We start from the raw sequence: 22,231 nt of genomic DNA, 5'->3' as shown, positions 1-22,231 counted from the left end.
TTTGCGGGGAAAACTGGGTCGAGTTGGCATTGCAGTGCATCGTGGGGCAATTTTAGGGGTCGCGTCTATTTCGTCCCCTTTAAACAGTCCCACAAATCACTGTAAAACCAACTCGAGTGTTTTTTTTTCCCTTCTCCACCTCGGAATATTTCAAAAGGCTTACCTTACCAGACATTAGGGGTCAGATTCGTAGCAAGGACATGAAGCAGGGGAATGTATCAGTCCCTCTTGGCTCGAGCCACTTAGACTAATAGAAATCAATGGATAGCCTGAAACAACCTCTGGGCTAATCAAAGTTTGGGCACGTCTAGCTTACAGAGCGAAATGGAATTTAGCTTGTGAATAATAATAATATAGATGTTCTTATATAGCGAAGCCCCATACGATCTCGGCGCGCTTTACAAATAATAAAACAAAGGAAAATAAATAGACAGAAAAAAAAAAAAAAAAAAAAAAGAAGTAAAAATAAACAGTTCGAGGGATAATGCTAAATTATAAATCAAACAGCAATGTTTTTATTTTTATGTTTATGTTTTAATGTTTTGTTAGCTTAAGGAGGGAGGAAAACCGGAGGACACGAGGAAACACATGCGATGCAGAGTCTATGTATCGAACCCATGTCAGTCGAACTAGTTCTTAAAAACTTACGTTTGGTTCTGTGGAAGGAGCGGCCACCAAACTAAATCCAAACCCTCGAGGTCCTTTCTCTAACTTCACGTTAAAGACATCATCCTAAAGACAAAAGGAATAATAAATGAAAATTAAAAATGGAATAATGGTAAAAAGTATTCAAAACATATTCTTCGTTTTCACGTTACGTCATCGCGGCCATGTTGGTATCATTTAACAAAAGATTTCTCATTAGCATCCATTGTTAACGGTACCACAATGGCCGCCATGTTTTTGTCTTATAACTCTCTTGGGAATGCTTGCAACCCATCAATAATTACAAAGGCGAATAGAATAGTCAATATATTTTACCTTTGGTTCTTCAACATCTTCCACGTCTTGTTCTTCATCTGTGCTTTCTGCACCAGAATCAACATTTTCTTCCGGCAGATCCTCTGAGAATGAATAGCCCTGTTCCAGTGATCCACCCATAGTGTACTTGGATACTGCAGCCCTATTGGTCCTCTTGACCAACAGCTGTACCACAGGACGAGCTGCGTCCAGGTACTGCCTGGCTGCAAGGAAGCCAATACCTTCCACTTTACGACCGCCAATCTGAAAAAAAAATGGTGGGACATAACAATATGAGCTTATTCTCTAACGACTAAGTGGCAGGCACAGGGATCTATTGAGCTTTGTTTTTCCCCTCAGCGTGGGACAATTACAACAGAGCTAGGCTTCAACTAAGTGAAAGGCCAAAATCGAATTGGAATTTAGAAAATGATTTTTGAGGAGGGTTGAAAAACAGAGAACACGAAGAAAAATCCTCGAAAAACGAGAGAGCCAACAAACAAGGTTTACATAGAGACTACGTTGAGACCGGCGGGACTCAAACCCGGGTCGCATTTGTGAAAGGCGAGGCATTAGCAGCGCACGCCACCCGTGCTTTCCATTTACTTATCAAACTCATGCATAATTCATGAGGAAAACATAACAGAAATCATGACCGTGAAGAGTGTTGTAAATCTGATACAAAACTGTGTTCATTTGCATAAACTTTAAGTTGCATTTTCTTGGCCAAACTCACTTTAATTTTGAAAATTTTAGTGAAACTCAAAGGAACTAACCTAGACGTTTGATAAGTCATATATACAGTATTCGTATCCGTGTTGTATCAGATATACAATCACTCGGCTGCGCCTCGTGGTTGTATATCTGATTCAACACGGCCACTCATACTGTATATATTACATATGGCCTGCGAACGCGGGCTATCTACATAGGGATAAAGAGAAGAGAGAGAGAGGGCAGGAAGAAACAGGGGGGGAGGTTGTCTTTTCCTTCTCGCAAACCAAGTTCATCAAAAGTTATTTTCCCTACCTCGACAATAACATCTCCATGTTTAAGGTTGCCTTCAACGGCAGCTGGCTCGCCTGGTACAACATCATCTACTAGTATGACACCCTGGTCATCTTCTTTTAGTAACAATCCAATGCGACCTCTACTCGTACGTGTTAGGTTTACCGTCTCCAAGTGACCGGATGTACCGTCTTTAACGACCTGAAATATGAAACAAAACAAGCTATTTAATATAACGGTTGTCGTGTGAGTAAATGGTAAGTTACCGTGGCTTTAACTGTGTGTTGCGATTGGATAAAACACTGGAAGACTATGGGAAGCCATTTTAATGTTACGGTATGTCGTACCGTGTAAATGCTGCAAGTTAGCGCCTTAATTTTCATACTCCATATGATAACCATTCCTATGGAAAGGAATTTCAATGTTATGGCATGGCGTACCGTGTACGTGCTGTAAGTCAGTACCGTATGTTTCCCACTTATACGATAACCATTCTTATGGGAAGCCATTTTAATGTTACGGTACGTCGTACCGTGTACGTGTCATAAGTCAGTGCCGTGTGTTTTCCACTTATACGATAAGCATTCTTATGGGAAGCCATTTTAATGTTACGGTATGTCGTACCGTGTACGTGTTGTAAGTCAGTACCGTACACTTCTCACCTTATACGAAAACTTCTCTAACTAAAGTCAGTTAAGCTATGTAAAGTACTGTATTGGTCTTAATATTTATTGACTACGTCATAGTTTAATCTTTTACAGTACGAGCCAACCGGAAGTGTTGTTATATCGAGGAGCATTACTTACCATGGTAGGTCTTCGTACGACAACCAATTTGACGAATTTTTTAGTTGCTCTTAACACGTTTACTGCTTCCATGTGTTTCATGCTTCTGATATCAGTATCATCCACCTAAAACAGCAATGAAACCATAGTATGTTTTAGCTTTAATTCACCATTTTCCATGCATTGCTTCACTGGTCAAACACAAAGCGTTCAAGCGAGGCGCCAAGGTACTTTCAAAGGATTATTCAAATTTGAACCTTGCAACCTCGACTGAATGCTTTGTGTTTAAGCAGTGAACCGATGTATGGAAAATGGTTAATAGACTGCAGAAAAAATTCCAATCCTTTCGGGGCTAATAGATCTCTTTAGCTTGGATGCAATATTTACCCATTTCAGACGTGTCATTTTTGAGAATAAGATTTTTAGTTTGATTGGTATCCATATTCATGTGTCTTCTCGTGCGCAACCATTAAACGAAGAAATGATACTCCAGGGAATGACACGCGGTCTTGAGAATGAAGATTCTTTGCTTAAGTTGTATCCATATTCATGTCTTCTTGTGCGCAACCGTTAAACGAAGAAATGATACTCTAGGGAATGACAAGTGGTCTGAAATGGGGAAACATTATGCCCAAGGTAAAACGTTCTATTCAGATCAATGTAAAAAGTGGGGCGATGATCGTCAAAAAATATATAAATAAATAACCCCGTAAATGAGAGAGTTTTGGCTAGGTCCTGTTTTAATTCTAGCCCTAAAAGATACCACTTTGAAAAATTAGATATTATTATCATCATCATCATAATCATCATCATTACTATAAAAGAAACGACACGTGCTACAAATTAACAGCTTTTCTCTTTTCACACCTAAAAGATAATAAGATCTTCCCAGAAATTCCGCGTTACACAAGAGTAGGTTTTGTACAATACACACCTGTAAGATTTGATCGCCTTTTTGTAGTCTCCCATCTGCTTTAGCAGGATCTCCTATTACATCTCTTACGAAACATCCACCCATAGTATCAGCACCACCTGCCAGTGTAAATCCAAGGCCACCGGACCCCTTCTCTAACTCGACTGTGATTAACTAGATACAAATAACACAAAATAGAGAGTTCAAGATTCTCGTTTACGGCAAACATGAAACGTCAGTTGACCACTAAAATATTCTTTAAAATAAGTGAAAAGGAATCGCAAAAACCTCCAAGTAGTAGATAAACAAAAGAATACTTGTCTTTGTCGATAAGGTTTGCAAAAGGTGAAGTGAAATGTAGGGAAACGATGAAAACGTGGTCACGTTTAACGTTTGGGGGAATGAGAAACGGGAATCTTATACCCCATTCACACCTAAACGTGTTTAGTTAAACTATGTTTTCATTAGGAAAAAAATTGAGAAACTAGAAACCCACAATATAATAAAACTTTCTAAAATATTGTCAGAGCAAGACAAAGGATAGTTTACATGCATTATTTCACCAAATATTGTGCAGTGTTCGTAGATAGTTTTCCAAACCATGGGGTATTAATCTGCCTGATGTAAATTGCGCTGCTCGAAGTCTTAAGATAAAAACGGGCAAATAAAACAAGAGGAAAAAATATAATTTAACCGTCTTAAATACCTGTTCTTTAGGAGTCAAACTGGCCTCTTCTTGAGCTGATATCTTCGTCAGGTCTGGGGTACTCTCTACTATAGTCTCTTCTAGACTCTCTAACTTCTCACTTAAAGATTCCTCACTCCAGGTTGGTCCTGGCTGATTATTTACCATATAGAGTGGTCTATCATTCCTTTCTTCCATCTGTGGTTCAGTGGAATTCTTTTGGATAGGCTCTAAATAGTTATCACTCTCGTTCAAATCTTCGTTTATATTTAAATTTACTTCTGAATCATCGTCATCCGAGGACGAATGTTCTTGGTTGTCTTGATTTAATTCTTCTGGTTTGTGTTGCGTTCGTGAGCCGGAAAGAAGTTCTAGTACCGCGTCGATATCTTCAGCATTGTCATCATCGATATCAGATGTATCGCTAGTTTCCTTAGGAGGAGTAACGGTGGTTGCGAGGACTTTGTTCATACTGTCATCATCACTGTCATCTTCATTATCTGCGGTATCATCGTCTGATTCATCATCATTGACGTCCAGACTTATATCGTGTTCACTTCTAACCGGGTAGGACGTTCCAGGTGCCTTGGTGATAGCATTAACACCACCACTACCATCATCAACATCATCCTGACTATCAGTTGGATGCTCATCATCATCAATCTTAACAGCAACACCATCGTCAACATTAATCATGATGCCTTCATCAATATCCAGATCACTTTCTTCATACTCAGCTAAAGGAGCTTGGGGGGACATGATTCTGTTCAAACTGTCCTCACTCCGGATTTGTTGAAGTAACGAGGGAAGATCAGATTCGCTAGAAATCTTATCCGCAGCTCTTCTGTCCGGTCTACGTTGCTCAGACTCACCGACAGCACTATCGGAACTCTTCCTATCAATATATGGAGGTTTATCTGGTTCACTTTCATCTCTTTCCTCTTTTTTGCGCACTGATTCCTTGTCCTCCGAGGGTGTGTTATCAAAGTATCGAGATTTCAAAGATAATTTTCCCGGAAGAGAACGCGAAGTGGTAACGGGCTCGTGTTCTCTTTGTTTTGCCATAAGCGCCGACGGATCAGACAACTGATGCTGTAATGTTCTATCACTTTCATAAGTAACGCGTTCTTCACGTTTGTCTCTTAGATCCCTAATTTCTCCCGCTGCTTCGGCAAGTTTTTGCTCGATATTGTTGGGTTGGGGCTCCTGTGGCGGAGAGCTGACGGGGGATGTGGTCTGACTGCGCAGCTTGTTTTGTATATCGTTTAAGAGCTGAACAGGGTCAACGTCACTGGCGTTAGACGCTGCTCTACTGAGAAGTACTTCAGGGATCGAATAAGGGTCTCGCTTCACCAGCAGACGAACAACAGACGGCTCGTGTCGGATCATGTTGATGGCGTCTTGGTGACTGGCGTTCTGAAGGGACTTTTCATTAACTTCGAGCACTATGTCTCCAAGTGCTAGTTTTTTACTGAGTGCGGCGGGCTGGCCAGGGAACATTTTCTTGATACGTAATAACCCTTAAGAATGAAAGGAAGGATTAATATTTTGATGAAAAACTTGTGCTGTAAAGACCCCTTGCAGTACATCGGAATACAGCTCAATTTGGAGGACATTACAATAGGTTTCCAATTTTTATGAGATTGAAATTCTTTTTTGTGAGTGTGTGTCCTCCAAATAGGCCATTTCACGGATCCCGTTACTCAACCTCAGCCTCGTCAGCGTGTAATTATTCTTTAGAATTTGACTACAGTCCGCAGTAATGAAAGGAATTTACACATCAACGAACAATTGAAACACTTAAAAATCTCACATGTTGTAGGCAATTTCTAAAGAATATATTACACGCTGACGAGGCTGAGGTTGAGCCGCGGGATCTGTGAAATGGTCTATTGAGCAGCTTTGACGTCACATGCAAGGGGTCCAAAGGTGTGAACCCTTTTTCGTCAAAATAACTTTATAAATCTCACTTTCTGATTGGTTGGGGAGCGTACTCCGCCACACGCTTCCTCATCGCTAAATGACGTTGTACTCAATTCACGTACCCAGACCCTACCCATTTCAAAGAAACCAACGATTTCGCAAATGGATAGGGTCTGGGTACGAGAGAATGATTGTAATCCAAAGGCCCCAAAAATATGGACTGATAATTGAGACTTCAAAGTATGATAGCATCACAATTACCTCCGTGTTCGGGACCAGCGTCACGCCCTCCAACCAAACTCAAACCCAGTCCTCCAATTCCTTTCACCAGCTCGACTACAAAAGGCTTATCTTTAGCCTGGGTCCTAGAAGAGTTTTTCTTTATGGATGCTGGTACATTGACGTGTACGGATCGGTCCAGAACGATTTTGCATCGCTGCGGTGCTCGTCTAATGATTTCTACTGCTTGTTTGTGTGTAACACCCACAAGACTAATACCATCAACTGCTAGTATACGATCACCGATTCTTATTTGACCATCTCTATCCGCAGGGCCATTCAGCATTAATGACTTGACGTAAATACCTCCTAGTTTGACTGTTGTGTTTATTCCTCCCTACACAAGAATAAAAAGTACAGAAATTATTAGAGCAGGTTATGGATGACTGTGTAACGGCTAGGCGCACGGCACTTGAACTAATCAGCGCGCGAGATCATTGGTAAGCTAATCAAAATGCTTGGACACGACACCAACATGAATACGGCATGCCACTTCATATTTCTAGGACAACTTTCTTGAAATGATTTTTATGTAGACTAATACGCTCTCAATAATTCGTGTATTTAGTAAAGTAGGTTTCACATGAGCGAGAAACATCAGACCTTGTGAAAACAAAGTCTTAGACCTTTGAATTCAAGAAGGGTCAATGGTGCGCGTTTTTCGTGCCCTTCGCCTTCGCACTGCTTGACCTCATCCATGGCTACAACCCCGTAGACAGATGAAGTTGGTGTTATTAATCGTCTTAAGCGCGAGCGATCCGTAATTGTTGACGTAATCTGTTGGTATGACCTCTTATTTACCACGGCTCTCGATCAATCAGAAAGCGAGAAAATTAACATTTGCGGTAAAAAGTAAAAAACGTAACTTACCGTTACGCTAAGACCCAAACTCTTGTCAATTTTTTCCAGTTCCACAGTGAAACTCTTGTCCTGGTAAATACAACACCAAAATCTAATTAAAATCGCTGCCTCTCTCAAAATATGTCTACAGTACGCATTCTTACCGGTAGATCATCACTATCTACGCTATTGCCATGCTCAATCGATCTCTCCGACCCAACTGAACCCGCAGTAAACGATGACTGAGAATCGTTACTGATGTCTGACTGCAAAACTTCTCTTGAGCTTAGCTTGCCATAAGGAGTTGAAGGCGATTTAGAGTCGCGACGGACACCCATTGAAGGAGACCCTGTCACATTTGGCGACTCCAGCGTTGCCATGGTTACAGGTTCAGGAATTTCGTCACTGTCGGTTTTTCCCGCCTTTTCTGGAGGACTCACGGTGAGGTAATTTGAAGACGAGTTCCTATCCTTAGAGGGTACTGAATGAGAACTGCTTTGGGGTGTCGCTAATGAAGATATCGACTTGGAAATCATGGTGACAGGCTCGTCTTCGGAGGGAAAGTTGAAGGTGGATGGATGGGAATCTGTTGGTGAGAGGGTATCTGATGAACATGGCGACTCGACGCGTGTTCTTGACAGGTGGCGATTTTCTTGTTGAGGAGGCGTTATCAATGGCTTGACTTCGAGAGTTTGTGGTTCCTCATTGGACGAGCCAGCAGTAGGAATGTTGGACAAATCTAAGCAAGAACGAGTACAGGAAATAAATATTAAAAATGCATTCGTTTTGGGATATATTTTGAGGTGAAAAGTGGAATTTGATTATTCATATTTTTACTCGTTATCCATTTTAGAACATTCAAACGTTTACTTTCTAGCCATTATCATTTCAGACCTGTTCTTGGGTGACAAAATGGCGCTGCTCTAACTCCTGGGTCTAAATTGGAATTGATTCCTGGACTCAGCATCACATGTGAGTAGAGTTTGTTAGGTCTCTCCGTTGATTCAAGGGTTTTTCTCCTGGGTCTAAATTGGGTTTGATTCCTGGACTCAGCATCACATGTGAGTAGAGTTTGTTAGGTCTCTCCCTTGATTCAAGGGTTTTTCTCCTGGGTTTAAATTGGGTTTGATTCCTGGACTCAGCATCACATGTGAGTAGAGTTTGTTAGGTCTCTCCGTTGATTCAAGGGTTTTTCTCCAGGTTCCCTGTTTTTCTCCCACTACAAAACCTAACATGCTGAATTTTAATTCGATCTGTGGAGTTAGCCGTGCTGTGACTTTGATCAGGTCTGACAAAAGCGTCACTACTAATGCAGACTAGTCCTGTATGAATAAGGCTAATGATAAAAAGAGCATATTTCTGAATAACAAACAACCTATAGAACCAAACTAATCATCCTGCCTAGAAAATTGCTTTTTTTTAGTTAATCAACGCGGAGCGACGACAGACGACTGAAAAAACGGCAATATGAGACATTTTTATAAAGAGCCGTAATTAATCAACTTCGTTTTATTGAACCTTGGTTCAGTGCTTTGTAATACATGGTTGTCATGGAAATGGATACAAGGGTTAAGATGAGGGGAAATAGCGTGCTATAGTGATGAATAGATTATATGTATTAAAGATGAGACAGGTTTTGCATTCCAGATGTTTTCAGGTCTAGATCATTTATTAAACATGGAGACAAAATGGTTTTTTTTATTTCTTTTATTTTTTGCTTACAAGAGATAGCCCTGAAACTCGACCAACCGACCTTTTTGGTAGAAGTCTTCTTGAAGATCTCGGTATGATGGCAAAAATTAGGAAAACAATTTGACTTTGGAAATTAACGAAAAATGTATGGAAAATGGCAAACTAGGGGGGTAGTGAACGTCAAAGTATTACAAGATACAGACGTGAAACTTTAAAGACTGACCATTTCGGTACAGGTCTCTTGAACTATCTTAAAATGATGGTAAAAATAAATAAATAAAATCGTACAGATAACGTCCAGCTGACTTGAAGTGCACGTATGATGAGAGATGTTCTTTATTCTGGGAGACGTGCGTTATGAAGTAAATAAACAGTCTCGAAAAACAACGGCCTATACGAAATAAATTTTCACCCAACTAGCCGCCAGGATATAAACCCGTATTGGCGGTTCAAAATCGCAATACGTTATAAGTATGAGAGGTATCGCAAAACTAGTCTTTGGCTAGACTCAAGTCTATTACTTTAACTTGAAGCGAACACCATTCTTGGAGATGTGCGATACAAAATAGAATAACAAATGAAATTGGAAAGAAATGAAAGGAAGTTAAAAGGAAGTGAGAACCGCTAATCTACGGCCAAGCAGAAGTATATATTGTTTTAACTGGAAGTGAACACGATTTTGGAAGTTGTGCATTACAAAATAAAAAACTCACCAATGAAAAATGAAATTAATAGAAATAAAATAATAATAGGGAGATTTATCGCAAACATACAGCCAAACTAAATTATATATTATTTTAAGTTTGACTTTGGTAATGCTCAGCTCAGAGATAAGTTATAAAAAATAAGATAAATTGGGAATAAAATAAACAGCGAGAATTTTCGGCACATTCAAGTATATATTTCTTTTGCTTCAAATAAACACCGTTCTTTGAGATGTGCATTCCAAATTTAAGAAACAACTGATATTCCTAAGTAGACTAAGTATAATTCTTACCTAAAGCAGAGACATTATGTGGGCTTTGAGACACGACAAGTTCGACGGTAGAAGAAATGGTTTTTAGCAACGTAACGGCCCGTTCGTGAGTCACCTGTTCTAGACTGTTGCCATTTACGGCGAGGATTCGATCACCTGGAGAAAGGTAAATGAAAAGAAAATGAGATGAAATGAAATGAGAGAAGGATTGAGGCAAAATGAGATGAAAGGAATGGGAAGTAGGAATGAGATAAAAGTAAAACAAATAAAAGAAAAATAGAAAAAAGGAAAAAAGAAAAAAGAAAAGATAAAAGAATGAAGGAAAGGAAAGAAGTAATGAGAAAAAATGAGATGCAGCGAATGAAAGTAGGAATGAGATAAATGTAGATCAACCTAGAGGTTAAATCGATAAAATTTGAAGTTCTAGTAGGGAAGAACTAAGGAACGCACCAGCTTTAAGCCTCCCGTCTCTTGCAGCCGCACCTCCTTCAGTGACAGACTTGACATAGATCCCACGATCCAGACGTTTGGAATTCTCTCCCCCAAGAACAGTTATGCCTGAAACCAGGAAGGCTTGTCATAAACTAACCAAGTTTCATAAAAGTTAATACTGACAAATAACCAGATTCCAGTCACCCAGAGTTCTATCCCCCAACAAATTATCATCAATAAGACGTACTTTTAAGAATTGAAAATTCAATTTACAACCAAAACGAGCCTACACAATAGTTAGTAATACAAGGATAATATCGCCTGATGACTGGAAGGCGACAAATATTCGCTATTTTGATGGTAATATTTCAAAATAGGTAATTAGTGCGTCGACCCCTGAGCTATAACCAGCTGCAAGTATTACTGGTTTTCTAGTGACGTAATATCATAGTTCATGTGATGTCATATCCGCCAGGTTGGTTGAAATTAACGAAAACTTGTTCGCTAAAAGTTTTCTAACCAACCAAGCCACATCTCTAACCGTTCAAGTCCTTACGTTTGGGCGTTTTGCTCAGATTCTTAAGACAGTATCATTTTTTTTTCCCAGCCCAATAACAATAAAGTGAGAAAAACCCACGCTTTTTCCAGTCTATTTCCCCTTTTATTCTGATTTAATTTGTTAGAAGAACAAGAAAATAAAATGTGGTGGCCCAATGACGAAGCTGTGGGGAACTCCTACCATTTGGTTAGGGTAGCCAAAACTAAGATGCCATGGCCCAATAATGAAGCTTTGGGGAACTCGTTTATTAATTTATATTACCATCCAGTAAGATATAAACTAAAATTAGAAATTTAATGGCCCGATAACTAAGCTCTGAGGAACTCCGTTTATACCATAGTGCTCTCCCTTCTTTTGAACCTTCTATTACTTACCGAGACCCTTTCCAGGTTCTTTCGTGAACTTGATCACTCTTATTTCCCTGTCTGGTGAACTCAGGATATCCCTGGAATTTGGGATTTCTCCATCTGTAAAACAAGACAATAACTTTACAACTAGACCACTCGTCCTTGTGTTGTGCGAAGCTGCAGATCTACAGCTAAGGCACAGCACTATAGATTTTAGAATGTGCGTTTTGGAACATGAATTACAGAACGATTTTTATGATTGTGTGACAAACGAAATTCCTGCAGACGCGGCATGTCTTCTTTCTTTTTCTTTTGGTTTTACCGTCTGTTCATTTACGCCGTTTGATAAGATTCAACAAACAGATATTTGCGCTGCTCTTTCGTTTTCAATACTAATACGAAAACTCGATGGTTCTTTATCGTGTTTTTTCTAGAAATTTAAGAAATCAGTAAAAATTCAGAAATTTAATAGAAATCAGTAAAAATTTGGAGCTATATTTTTTTATTAACTTTACAACCATTGAGCATAAGCACGAATGATACGTGCACAAATACAGCTCTAATAATTGTCCCTGTCTACAGGTGTGCTACCTCACGTATTTCTTATCTACATAGACCGGCAGTGTCTGTATATTTACTATCAATAAAATATGACTAGCGAGATATCTCGTACAAACGCTCAGAGAAATCTAGAATTTGATGCATTTTAAAGTAGGGTGAATTTATTCATTTTTGTTTGAACGTTTGAAAGCCTCAAACTCGAATTCTTTTTAAAATATTGTAATTACTAATGCACGGAAACGCAAAAATATAATAATAATCGAACAAACTGCTTGAATTGCCTTAACGAAGGCCTATTAATGATTGCAAAATTTCGTAAAAATTTACCATCATACTATGGAAACCTTTTATTCCATAAATTAAGTGCACGAGCTTTTAGGTGGAGTACGTATACAGTATATCGACGCTTCTGGGCAAAGTTGTAGGAAGGGTGAATAGCGCTATCCGATGGATAAATCCTTATATCCAGTGGATAAATCAATGCTGTTATCCAATAAAGTTATCCACTGGATAAGATTTATCCGTCGGATAGCGCTATCCACCCTTCATACAACCGTACCCTGAAGTATAACTTATGTTCATGTATCTTAGGGGCTTATGTATCTGTCACTATCGTATAATACAGTGCCATTATCAAGTATTCGCAAGGCTGAAGACAGCTGGAACGTTTGTGTGCTGCCTGACATCACAAGAATCCATCAATACAACACATTATACATTGCATTTAGAACACTAGTCTTGATCAACTCCACTATTAAATAGCAACAGCCTTACACATAGTCATAGTTCGGGTTCAGACGTTTGATATTAAGAAAAATAAATCTTAATACTAGGAGAATCCATCCAAATACGAATATGAATATCGATCAGACCCTACTTCTGCTCGACAGTTCAAACTATTATATATATACTAAATAAGCAAAATAGATGGATATATTTAACAGTGCTGGTATTTTCAGTGCTTCCCGCTCTAAATTAACTAAATATAACGGATTGGAATTTTTTAACTTAGAAGAATTTCGAGGAAGGAAAAATTGAAAATTCATATCAGAATGAGGAAGAAAAATCCTAACAACAATTAGGTAAAAACCTTCTTAAGCCCGAGGGAAAAAGTCCACATCTCTAAAAATAGATTTTGAATGATTTTCGAAAAGCAAAATGGAAAACTCATATTAGAATGAAGATCAAAAATGGAAAACTTATATCAGAATAAAGATGAAATTTCTGAGTAGAACGAAGGAAAAAACGTTTCACAGAATAAAAATAAAAAGCCCAAAACTCTTTTTAAAAATGGTGCAAAAGAATCTACTGGTGAGGAGAAAAATATCAGTTAAAGAATGAACAAACCTTTCCGTTTATATGTGTGTCTTCGTAAAATTACTGACCAATATGAAAATCTATGGGTGTACTAATATTCCACACAGCACCTGACGATTTGACGTGCTTTGCTGTCATATTTATTTAAAATGGAAGTAATTTGTACATATTGTATGACAAATAATCAAGTAATTTGTACATCATTGGAACGCAATTAGTCGGTTGTAATTTAGTTTGTAACATTTGGTTACTAGAACACGGAATGGTATGTACCGATATAAATATTACAATTTAACATTTAGAAATAATTTTCCTACATTTTAACAACTTTCACACGATTTTATACAGCTTAAACCGTAAGCGCACGGCTAACTCACAGATTGAACCCTGAAACAACCTCTGGGCTGATCTAAGTTAGGGAACAGCTAATTCACAAATTGAATCCTGAAACAACCTCTGGGCTGATCTGAGTCAGGGCACGATAACTCACAGATCGAACCCTGAAACAACCTCTGGGCTGATCTAAGTCAGGGCACGGCTAACTCACAGATTGAACCCTGAAACAACTTCTGGGCTGATCTAAGTCAGGACACGATAACTCACAGATTGAACCCTGAAACAACCTCTGGGCTGATCTAAGTCAGGGCATGGCTAACTCACAGATTGAACCCTGAAACAACCTCTGGGCTGATCTAAGTCAGGGCACGGCTAACTTACAGATCGAACCCTGAAACAACCTCTGGGCTGATCTATGTCAGGGCACGACTAACTCACAGATTGAACCCTGAAACAACCTCTGGGCTGACACTCAAATAACCCACATAACATTTGAAAACTTTGCAGCAATTATCACCTCACTCACACCCGCCAACCTCTACGTAGTTGGTTCAAAGAAAAAAAAGTAGCAACCTCGTGGCGCATAGGATTGTGGGGCGGATTTTGAGAAAGCGATCAAAAAACTCCGCCACCTCGCTTTCAGTGAGAATAATAAGATAGCTGTTTGTAGTTTTTCTACCCTGGAGCGAATTATTTTTCTAGTTTTGTGGCTCTAACGACTCAAGACGCGGCATATTTTTAAGTGTTTTGGCTTCCTTCACGGGGAGTCCACTTTAAATAAAAATAAAACGAGGAAAAAGCTTTTTTTTGTAGAATTATATTGCGCACAAGGAATAAATATTACATACAGGAAAATGTGGGCGCGCCATGAAAAATGCCTTCTACTATATCTTACTGTTTTTAGTAATTCTATTTATTATTATTATTATTATTATTATTATTATCATTATTATTTGTCTATTTATTTATTTATTTTTGCCGTTCGATTGTACTAACTAGCACACTATCATAACCTTGGAATATTAAAAAATCTGATAAAGAACGTCTATTTTAATATTTTGTATATACAGACAGATTCGGAATTTAGAAAGGAAAATCGGAGAACCCGTAGAAAAACCCTTGAATCAAGGGAGAGACCTAACAAACTCTACTCACATGTGATGCTGAGTCCAGGAATTAAACCCAATTTAGACCCAGGAGAAAAACCCTCGAATCAAGGGAGAGTCCTAACTCGATACCTTAGAGGTGAGAGGCGAGTGCACTACCACTACCCCACACTCGGCTTAGAATTATCGAAGAGATTTAATATATAGTATAATTTGCTTATAGGAGCAAGCGTAGCAGAGATAGAGATCTACGGTTCAGTCCTCAGAATCTCCATGTTTGTTTCGACTTCTTTCTGTTCTGCGTGTGCAATTTTAGCTTTAAATACCCGTAATAAGGAGCGCTGAAATTCTGAGAAGGTTAAGTGCGTGCGCACCTTCGAGCGCTTTATGCACAGCCCCTGGCTCGGGAGAATTTGGCAATCACTCCCCGCGTTATCGAAGGAAAAAAATAGCTTTAACCATTTTTTTAATTGTTTTTTTTTTACGATAAACGACTTAGAGGAAAACATGTAGGAAGATTAAATCAATCTATTTGGGGTATGAGAAGACATCCAAGGTTCCGGTTCTTAAGTGGCACTTGTGTTTACTTGTTGTGGTTTAATTTCCATTTGATGCTCAAGCTTGTTTTACACTAACATTAGAAATTGGTGGTGATGGATATGACAATAATAATGACGACGATGGTGGTGGTGATGAGGATGGTGATAATGGTGATGATGACCAAGGCGGTGATGATGATGGACGGTGATGAATATGACAATAATAATGACGACGATGGTGGTGGTGATGAGGATGGTGATAATGGTGATGATGATCAAGGCGGTGATGATGAAGATGGTGAAGATGACGATGATGAAGATGCTGGTGATGATGAAGATGGTGATGGGGATGATGATGATGATGATAACGATGATGATAACGATTGTGATATGGTGATGAGGATGATAATGGTGGTGATAATGATGGTGATGGTGACGACAGTGACTATTATGATGATAGTTACAGTATGGTCAATAAAGGTGTTGAGGGGGATGGAGGTGGCGGTGGTGGCGGTGTTGATAAAGATGATGATGGCAATGAATATGGTAATGATGATGATGATGGTTGTGGTGGTGTTGGTTGAGCCGATGACAATGATGATGATGATAATAAAAAGTACGCTGTTTTACCTTCAAATACTGATCAGAATTTCAAGTTACAATACCAAAAACGTGTGAAGTCACAGAAACCATGTCGGTCTGACAGTTTTAAGTAAATAAGATGAAAACGGTTCCGAGTATGGAAAGCATCGCTATAAATCCAAGTTTTGGATCAAAGACGACGAGATGTAGAAAGACAATATTTCGACTTTATTCAAGTCATACTCATGTGTGAAGTCACATTGTCATGAAATGAACCAACGTATTCAATATCTTACTTAGTTGTATTTATTATTTCATTAAACAACAAAACACATTTAATTTAATATTTAAAGACCGAGAAAAACGCAGGAGATTCATTCACATATCCCTGCATTCATTCTAAATTGAAATTGTAAGATAAAATTTTAAAAAATACACAAAGCGAATCAAAAATAATTTCAACCGCAATCAATAATCCCTTCAGAATAAACATTCGAATGTTTGTCAAAATCTAAAGCATTTTAATGTAACTTTTAGATTTTGGGATTTATTCACATGAAATTAGAGCGTAAAATTTTCTTATTAATTCAAGGTATTGTCTTTTTTCTTTGCTTATTGCGATTCATGATTGTGATGAGTGTCAATGGTGATTTATCTTTAATGTTCATTTAAAAATATAAAACATTTAACTTTTTATTTCAAAATGCAAGATTTCCCTAAAAACGTTAACTTGAATATACTACAATATAAATAATATTTAAAAAATCATTATCAAAAGTCAACTAAATGTTTAATGGTAGTCACTTTTCAAGGCAGAAAAAACTCATATAAGCTAAAATATCATTTTTAACTATAAGAAATATGCACCTTTTGCAAAAAAAAAACAAAAACAAAAAAAAACAAGGCTTCTATATGTAAATTTTAGTAATGTAAAATAAATAAATTTCCCAGAACAAAAATATGATAAAGAAATAAAAAAAGAGCTAAAAATAATGTTTCGTAAGATAATTGAATGTCAAGTCAAATGCCACAATGAAAATGAACTGAGTGTACAGAAATATGAATATATTACAAGTCTGGTTGGATTGAAAAATAATTTTGACAGAAAAGTAAGATTGATTTATTTAATAAACGTGAAGTCGAAAATCCATGGAATTTAAGAAGTAAAAGAAAAGCTTGAATTTAGATCGAGCAAGGAACGATGTATTGTTGATTTAGGGAATGAAATGGTCAAAAAAAAAAAGAGATTGGATCGTTTTAAATCGCTTTCATATGCCTATCTTGTATATCTTGCATATGTGTCGTGTTCAATTTAAAAAAGTGACCACGATTATCAAAACCAACATGGATGAAGAGAGAAATATCTTTTCTTTTACTGAGAATATTCGTAAATAACTCAGTCTCTTACTAAAAATACCTTACAATTATGGTATTTCTAAAGGTTTCTTAACTTGTAGTTAAAAGATTAGAGTACTGTAAATGCAATAATAATTCAAATACAATGCTCCCACAGCAAGTGGATGGCATTTTTCTAGTTCAGAATCCAACCATTGAAATCAATATCTTATACAACATAAAAATTTGATTTTCGAAAGCATTTTAAAGCGAGAATGAAATCTCAGGTTACAAAAATATTCATCTTTGTTGATTTTCATAAATAAATGAAAAATAGTGTGAAAATGCAGTGCGCAGCTCACAGTCTTTAATTAGACAATAAATGGCAAATTTGTAATGAGTAATTTATGTCAAATCTCAAAAACGTAAAACATTATATTCTATATCATTCATTTATAATTCACAAATAGATGAAGGAAGCCAAGATCTAAATCCTTTGATTACACATAAACGCTAGAGGTGAATGAAAAATCCTAGATAGTACGTTTACACGTCTTGTCATTCTTATCCTCTAGATTTCATTTAACTAGGAGTGAAAAAATACACTGATTTCTTTACTCTATTCTAAAGATGTTTTGAAACTCATCTTTTCGCTTTGAAGTATAATCGAATGTTTTTCTTTTACCTACAAATTAAACAAAGACAATTTAGACGACTAACCTGGGGATTTAGGAGAAAGTAGATGTTTTGTGTCATCTTGTTGGTTTTCCTGCTTGCTTGGAACATTCAGAGTCGAATCTACAACAAATGTAAACAATAATTATTGAAAAAATCCATAGTTAGAACATTCAGAGAGGGAATGACAAGCAAAATATTCAAGACAGACAACTTACAAACATTCTTGTTGGGGTTTCTGAAGAACAATATACAGGAGCAATTTTTCATTGAAAAAAATATTGAATTAAGTACAGCAGAAAGGCCAAAGAGGTAAAACTATACCGTAAATACTAGTAACAAATTAATCTTGATGGGTGATCAGTGAGACGAATCTTGAAAATGGCCTCACTTGGATCAAGATAAAAGCACACATGAGTAACAAGCAATGCTATGGTTTGAATTAAGCCAAAAATTTACATTCTGGGTCGTCAGTCAGTAAAAATGCTAACTAGTCTAACATTAATCATTCTTAAACTCATGCACTTCCATCTCAGTCAATTTACATATCAACACAAACAGGATATGAGATTTTCTGCAAGGAAGTGGGTTTGTTTGAGTTTTGTGCTTATTTCTAATAAATTCAATATATCTTTTGACAGTATAGCCAAGACATTCACCAAAAACTGTCTAAAAGGGTTTTTGAGATCATCTAAAAGTGTTTCCAATCAATAGTATTTATTTTTAAGTCTTGGTAAAGATCTATACGCATAAGCTTACAAAGTAGAACCACAATTTCAAAAACAGGGAAAAAAATTATAATTATGGTAAAAAATTTTAAAACATAAGTCTATAGTCGGTGTATGACAGGTGAAGCCCAGACAAAACAACAAAGGCAAATATAATGCCCTGGAAAGAATGAAAAACCCTCAGCTTGTCTGCCCTTAATTTGTTCCAGCATACAATTTATATTAATTTCTAATAATTTCTAAAGAATCCCTCGATAAAATGCATGAACTTTGAAGATTTTGAGAAAATGGCAATGTTGAGAAATAATTTATGAATAAACTTCATGCTATTTCTTTCCAAATAATCCTTTTAAAATTTATTCTGCAAAAAAAAGCACTTCAAATAATAAAAATATATATTCTAACAGTAAATGTTACTTAGTAGTCCTTGTATTTTATATAACTATCATATTACAAGTTATAGTCTTTAAGTGTGACGAAAATATTACAAGACAGAGAGGATATATCATATTCTTTCTTGGAGCTATGTTTTTTATATTTATATACAGAACAAAGAAAATAGATATTTTTATTGTGTATTTAACAAAACTTTTAAAGTGAGCAATAAAAATTTAATCGAGAAAAACATTTTCATTAAAATTAACACGCTCTTCAATTTTACACATGGTTCTTAATCTTTCCATGAAAACGCTAATATTTTTAAAAATTCATTTTAATAAAAGTATCTAAATGTTAGAATTTGTTTTTATATGAATCGTACATAAAAAAATTCACACTCACATTAGAAAAACAAATGGGACTATATAAAAGAACATCAATAGTTATTTACTGAAAGTGTTGTGGCTTAAAACACCTTTATTGAATACATTGGTTTTTTTTTATAGGAAATATAGATACTTATCTTATACTTTATAAGAGGGAAACAGTAAGAAAACAGCATGAGAGACTTTTTAGAGACTTTTTAGACCCAGATGATCATGATACTTTGATTAACAGACTTTTTAGAGGGGACTGAGGTCAAAGTTTGGACACTGTTACTGTGGGGACTCTAGGACAGCCTGGGATCAAGTGACAGAAACAGTTGATTTTAACCATAGAAATTGGCAATGACATTTACTTATTGATTCGAATTTGGTAACCATGGCAATGGTATACACTACTCGGGTAGGCTTACAAAATTTACTTTTTCCGACTATTAGCATTTAAGAAGACAAAGTGATGATGTACAATTTATTTATGCTGTTTTAAAGTTTTAATCTAAAATCTTGTAATCTTTTTCAAATTTGACCAAACTTACTAATCCCCCCTCAAATGCATTTTTGTTGAACTGACTAAAAACATTAATATCTTTTTTCCTATAAAGAGATTAGGAAACATTATGAGTTGCTATGACAACTAAGAAACAAAATAATAAATTGTACAATAATTAAGACAGCTGATTTAATACACTTTTGCTATCAAAAAATGTGGTGCAATAACTTAGTAAAAATCTGGGAAATTTGTATTGGAAAATAAACACTAAAAGTGTTGCCATGGAAAGAAAAGTAAAAACACATTAGGCCATGTAGTTGTTTAACACTTAAGATACTGCTTACAGGAAATATATCTATCACTACTAAGAGTAATTAGTAAGACTGAATAAAATTAAATCGTCTAGATCTTTCTAAAGGTTTTTTAAGACCTTATCACAAATTTGGACTATAAATCTTTATTGCAAAAAGCTAATTACTTAAAAGAAAAAAAATGAGAGAGAAACTAAAGCTTCCAGTTATAGCTTCAAAAACACTAAAAACTATTACTTTTTTTCAAGCATGAATAAACTAAAAAAAAGATAGAAGTTAAATTTAATGCCTTTCCTGAATGTTATGACAGAGTACAAAACATACAAAATAACCTGAGAGAGATCAACTGAACAAGATGTGTTCTAAAACCACTTTGAAATGGTAATGAAAAATCTGACCAATTCCATTTATTCTATGAATAATAAATAAAATTATATAAATGTCCACTCTGATTGGGTGATTATGAATCAAAACATAAAGTAACAACAAAAAGATTGGTAATTTGTAATAATTTGTACAATAAAAAAAATATTTTGTGATATCAAATGAAACACAAGACTTTTTACATCTGTTTATTTTTGCCAAACAAACTTTTTTTAAAGCATGAAGTTAAATTAAAAAAGCTAAAAGGCTGGTTAAATATAATTCTTTTTAACTTTAAGTTTAATGATATCGTGAACAATAATATAGACTCCTGTTGTTAACCCCTAGATCCTGAAATCTTAAAGCTTAAAGTAGCCATTAAATTGTTATGCATGCCAAACGTTTTTGTCTACCGGAAAATTGCTTCCTACACATCGACATTAATACCTAAAAGTTTGAATGCATACTTTTTAAAATTGCAGTGATGCAAAAGCATATGGGTTCAAGCAAAATATTAATTCTTAATACTATTGATTTTAATATAACATGTAGATACATTTTGATTTAAAAAAATTGTCTACTGGAAAATTGCTTCCTATGCAATATGATATTAATACACCGACATAAAAGGTTGAATGATACCTTTAAAAAGTGCAGCTTTAAGTGTATGGGTTCCAAGCATAATAATTCTTAAACTAAGTGATTTTATTTCGATACATTTTGATGAAAATATTTATTGAGATATTTGAATTGAGAGATTGTACAAATCTAGGTTTTTTTCTCAGCAAATATAATAATAAATATTAATTAAGTTTTAATTTTCCATTTGATCATGGAATAAGAGGCATTGGTTTGTTAGACTACCATGCATGTGTTACCTTATTGAACAAGGACGTCAATTAATTTCGGTTTTAAAAAAATATTTTTTATGTAAAATTCAGGGTGTAAAGAGGATTTGAAAATGGAAGGGGATTAGAAAAAAAAACTGTTAAATAATTTTAAAATGAAAGTATATACTAGACAAAATAATTATTTGACTTTGACTTTGCCCAACCCAGGGGTTGCGAAACAATAAATTTAAAATTGTTTTTTTAAAGGTAAACTCATAAAAAATATCATTTTAACAAGTGGTAAGGATTTGATATCCCACGTACACTAAAATGTTATTTTCAAGACAATAATACATTACCAAGGTTTTGACAGTTGTGAATTTTATGGAAAGATATCATTCTTTAAAATTAGTTGGGGGGAAAATAAATGTAATGCTTTACATGATAATAATATATGTACTACATGTCATAAGTGGTCATAAAAAAAGAAAAACTACTATCAGGAGGGAAAATATTTTTGCTGTACTGCAAATCATCTGTGTAACATATGCATAAAAATATCAAAATACAAATAAAAAGGATTTTTCCAATAAAAAAAGAATTTTCGAAAAGATATATCAACAGAAATATTAGACAGAAGAGTAGGAAGGAAATATCACAAATAGATATCCATGAAAGATGGATATCTAAGATCTGTATCTAGCATCAGGGAGGTTGTATACTACAGAGTCATGCAAACACCTATTCATAAAGAAGTGAAAAAACTCAAACATTTATTTTGTTATTGCTGTAATGAATTGAAAAGCAACAGTAGCTAGAATAATTATAAGTTGGTGTATATATATATTATATAATACTTCAGATTTGAGTTTACTAAACAGAAAAGCATATTTGTAAT

The 22,231-nt window shown here is 35.8% G+C and overlaps 1 protein-coding gene across 3 annotated transcripts in view; it reads right to left on the bottom strand.

Annotated features, from left to right (window-relative positions):
* LOC116302178 (tyrosine-protein phosphatase non-receptor type 13) overlaps positions 1 to 22,231 on the bottom strand; it is a 63,704-nt gene that overhangs the window by 19,244 nt on the left and 22,229 nt on the right. For all 3 annotated transcript variants that reach the window (XM_089031296.1, XM_031711403.1, XM_031711402.2), the window contains exons 26-38: positions 17,896 to 17,973; positions 11,427 to 11,519; positions 10,512 to 10,619; positions 10,083 to 10,217; positions 7,558 to 8,132; positions 7,424 to 7,483; positions 6,536 to 6,890; positions 4,373 to 5,871; positions 3,688 to 3,840; positions 2,775 to 2,879; positions 1,990 to 2,169; positions 982 to 1,224; positions 649 to 732 (exon numbers count right to left, since the gene is read on the bottom strand). In XM_089031296.1, coding sequence (XP_088887422.1) covers positions 649 to 732; positions 982 to 1,224; positions 1,990 to 2,169; positions 2,775 to 2,879; positions 3,688 to 3,840; positions 4,373 to 5,871; positions 6,536 to 6,890; positions 7,424 to 7,483; positions 7,558 to 8,132; positions 10,083 to 10,217; positions 10,512 to 10,619; positions 11,427 to 11,519; positions 17,896 to 17,973 — 3,668 coding nt within the window. The remainder of the gene's footprint in view (positions 1 to 648; positions 733 to 981; positions 1,225 to 1,989; positions 2,170 to 2,774; positions 2,880 to 3,687; positions 3,841 to 4,372; positions 5,872 to 6,535; positions 6,891 to 7,423; positions 7,484 to 7,557; positions 8,133 to 10,082; positions 10,218 to 10,511; positions 10,620 to 11,426; positions 11,520 to 17,895; positions 17,974 to 22,231) is intronic.

Source organism: Actinia tenebrosa, unplaced genomic scaffold, assembly GCF_029948245.1.
Source record: "Actinia tenebrosa isolate PJP-AT-01 unplaced genomic scaffold, QUT_ActTen_1.0 PGA_scaffold16__25_contigs__length_10494907, whole genome shotgun sequence".
NCBI classification, from domain to species: domain Eukaryota; kingdom Metazoa; phylum Cnidaria; class Anthozoa; order Actiniaria; family Actiniidae; genus Actinia; species Actinia tenebrosa.
This window is presented reverse-complemented; position numbering and strand designations above follow the sequence as displayed.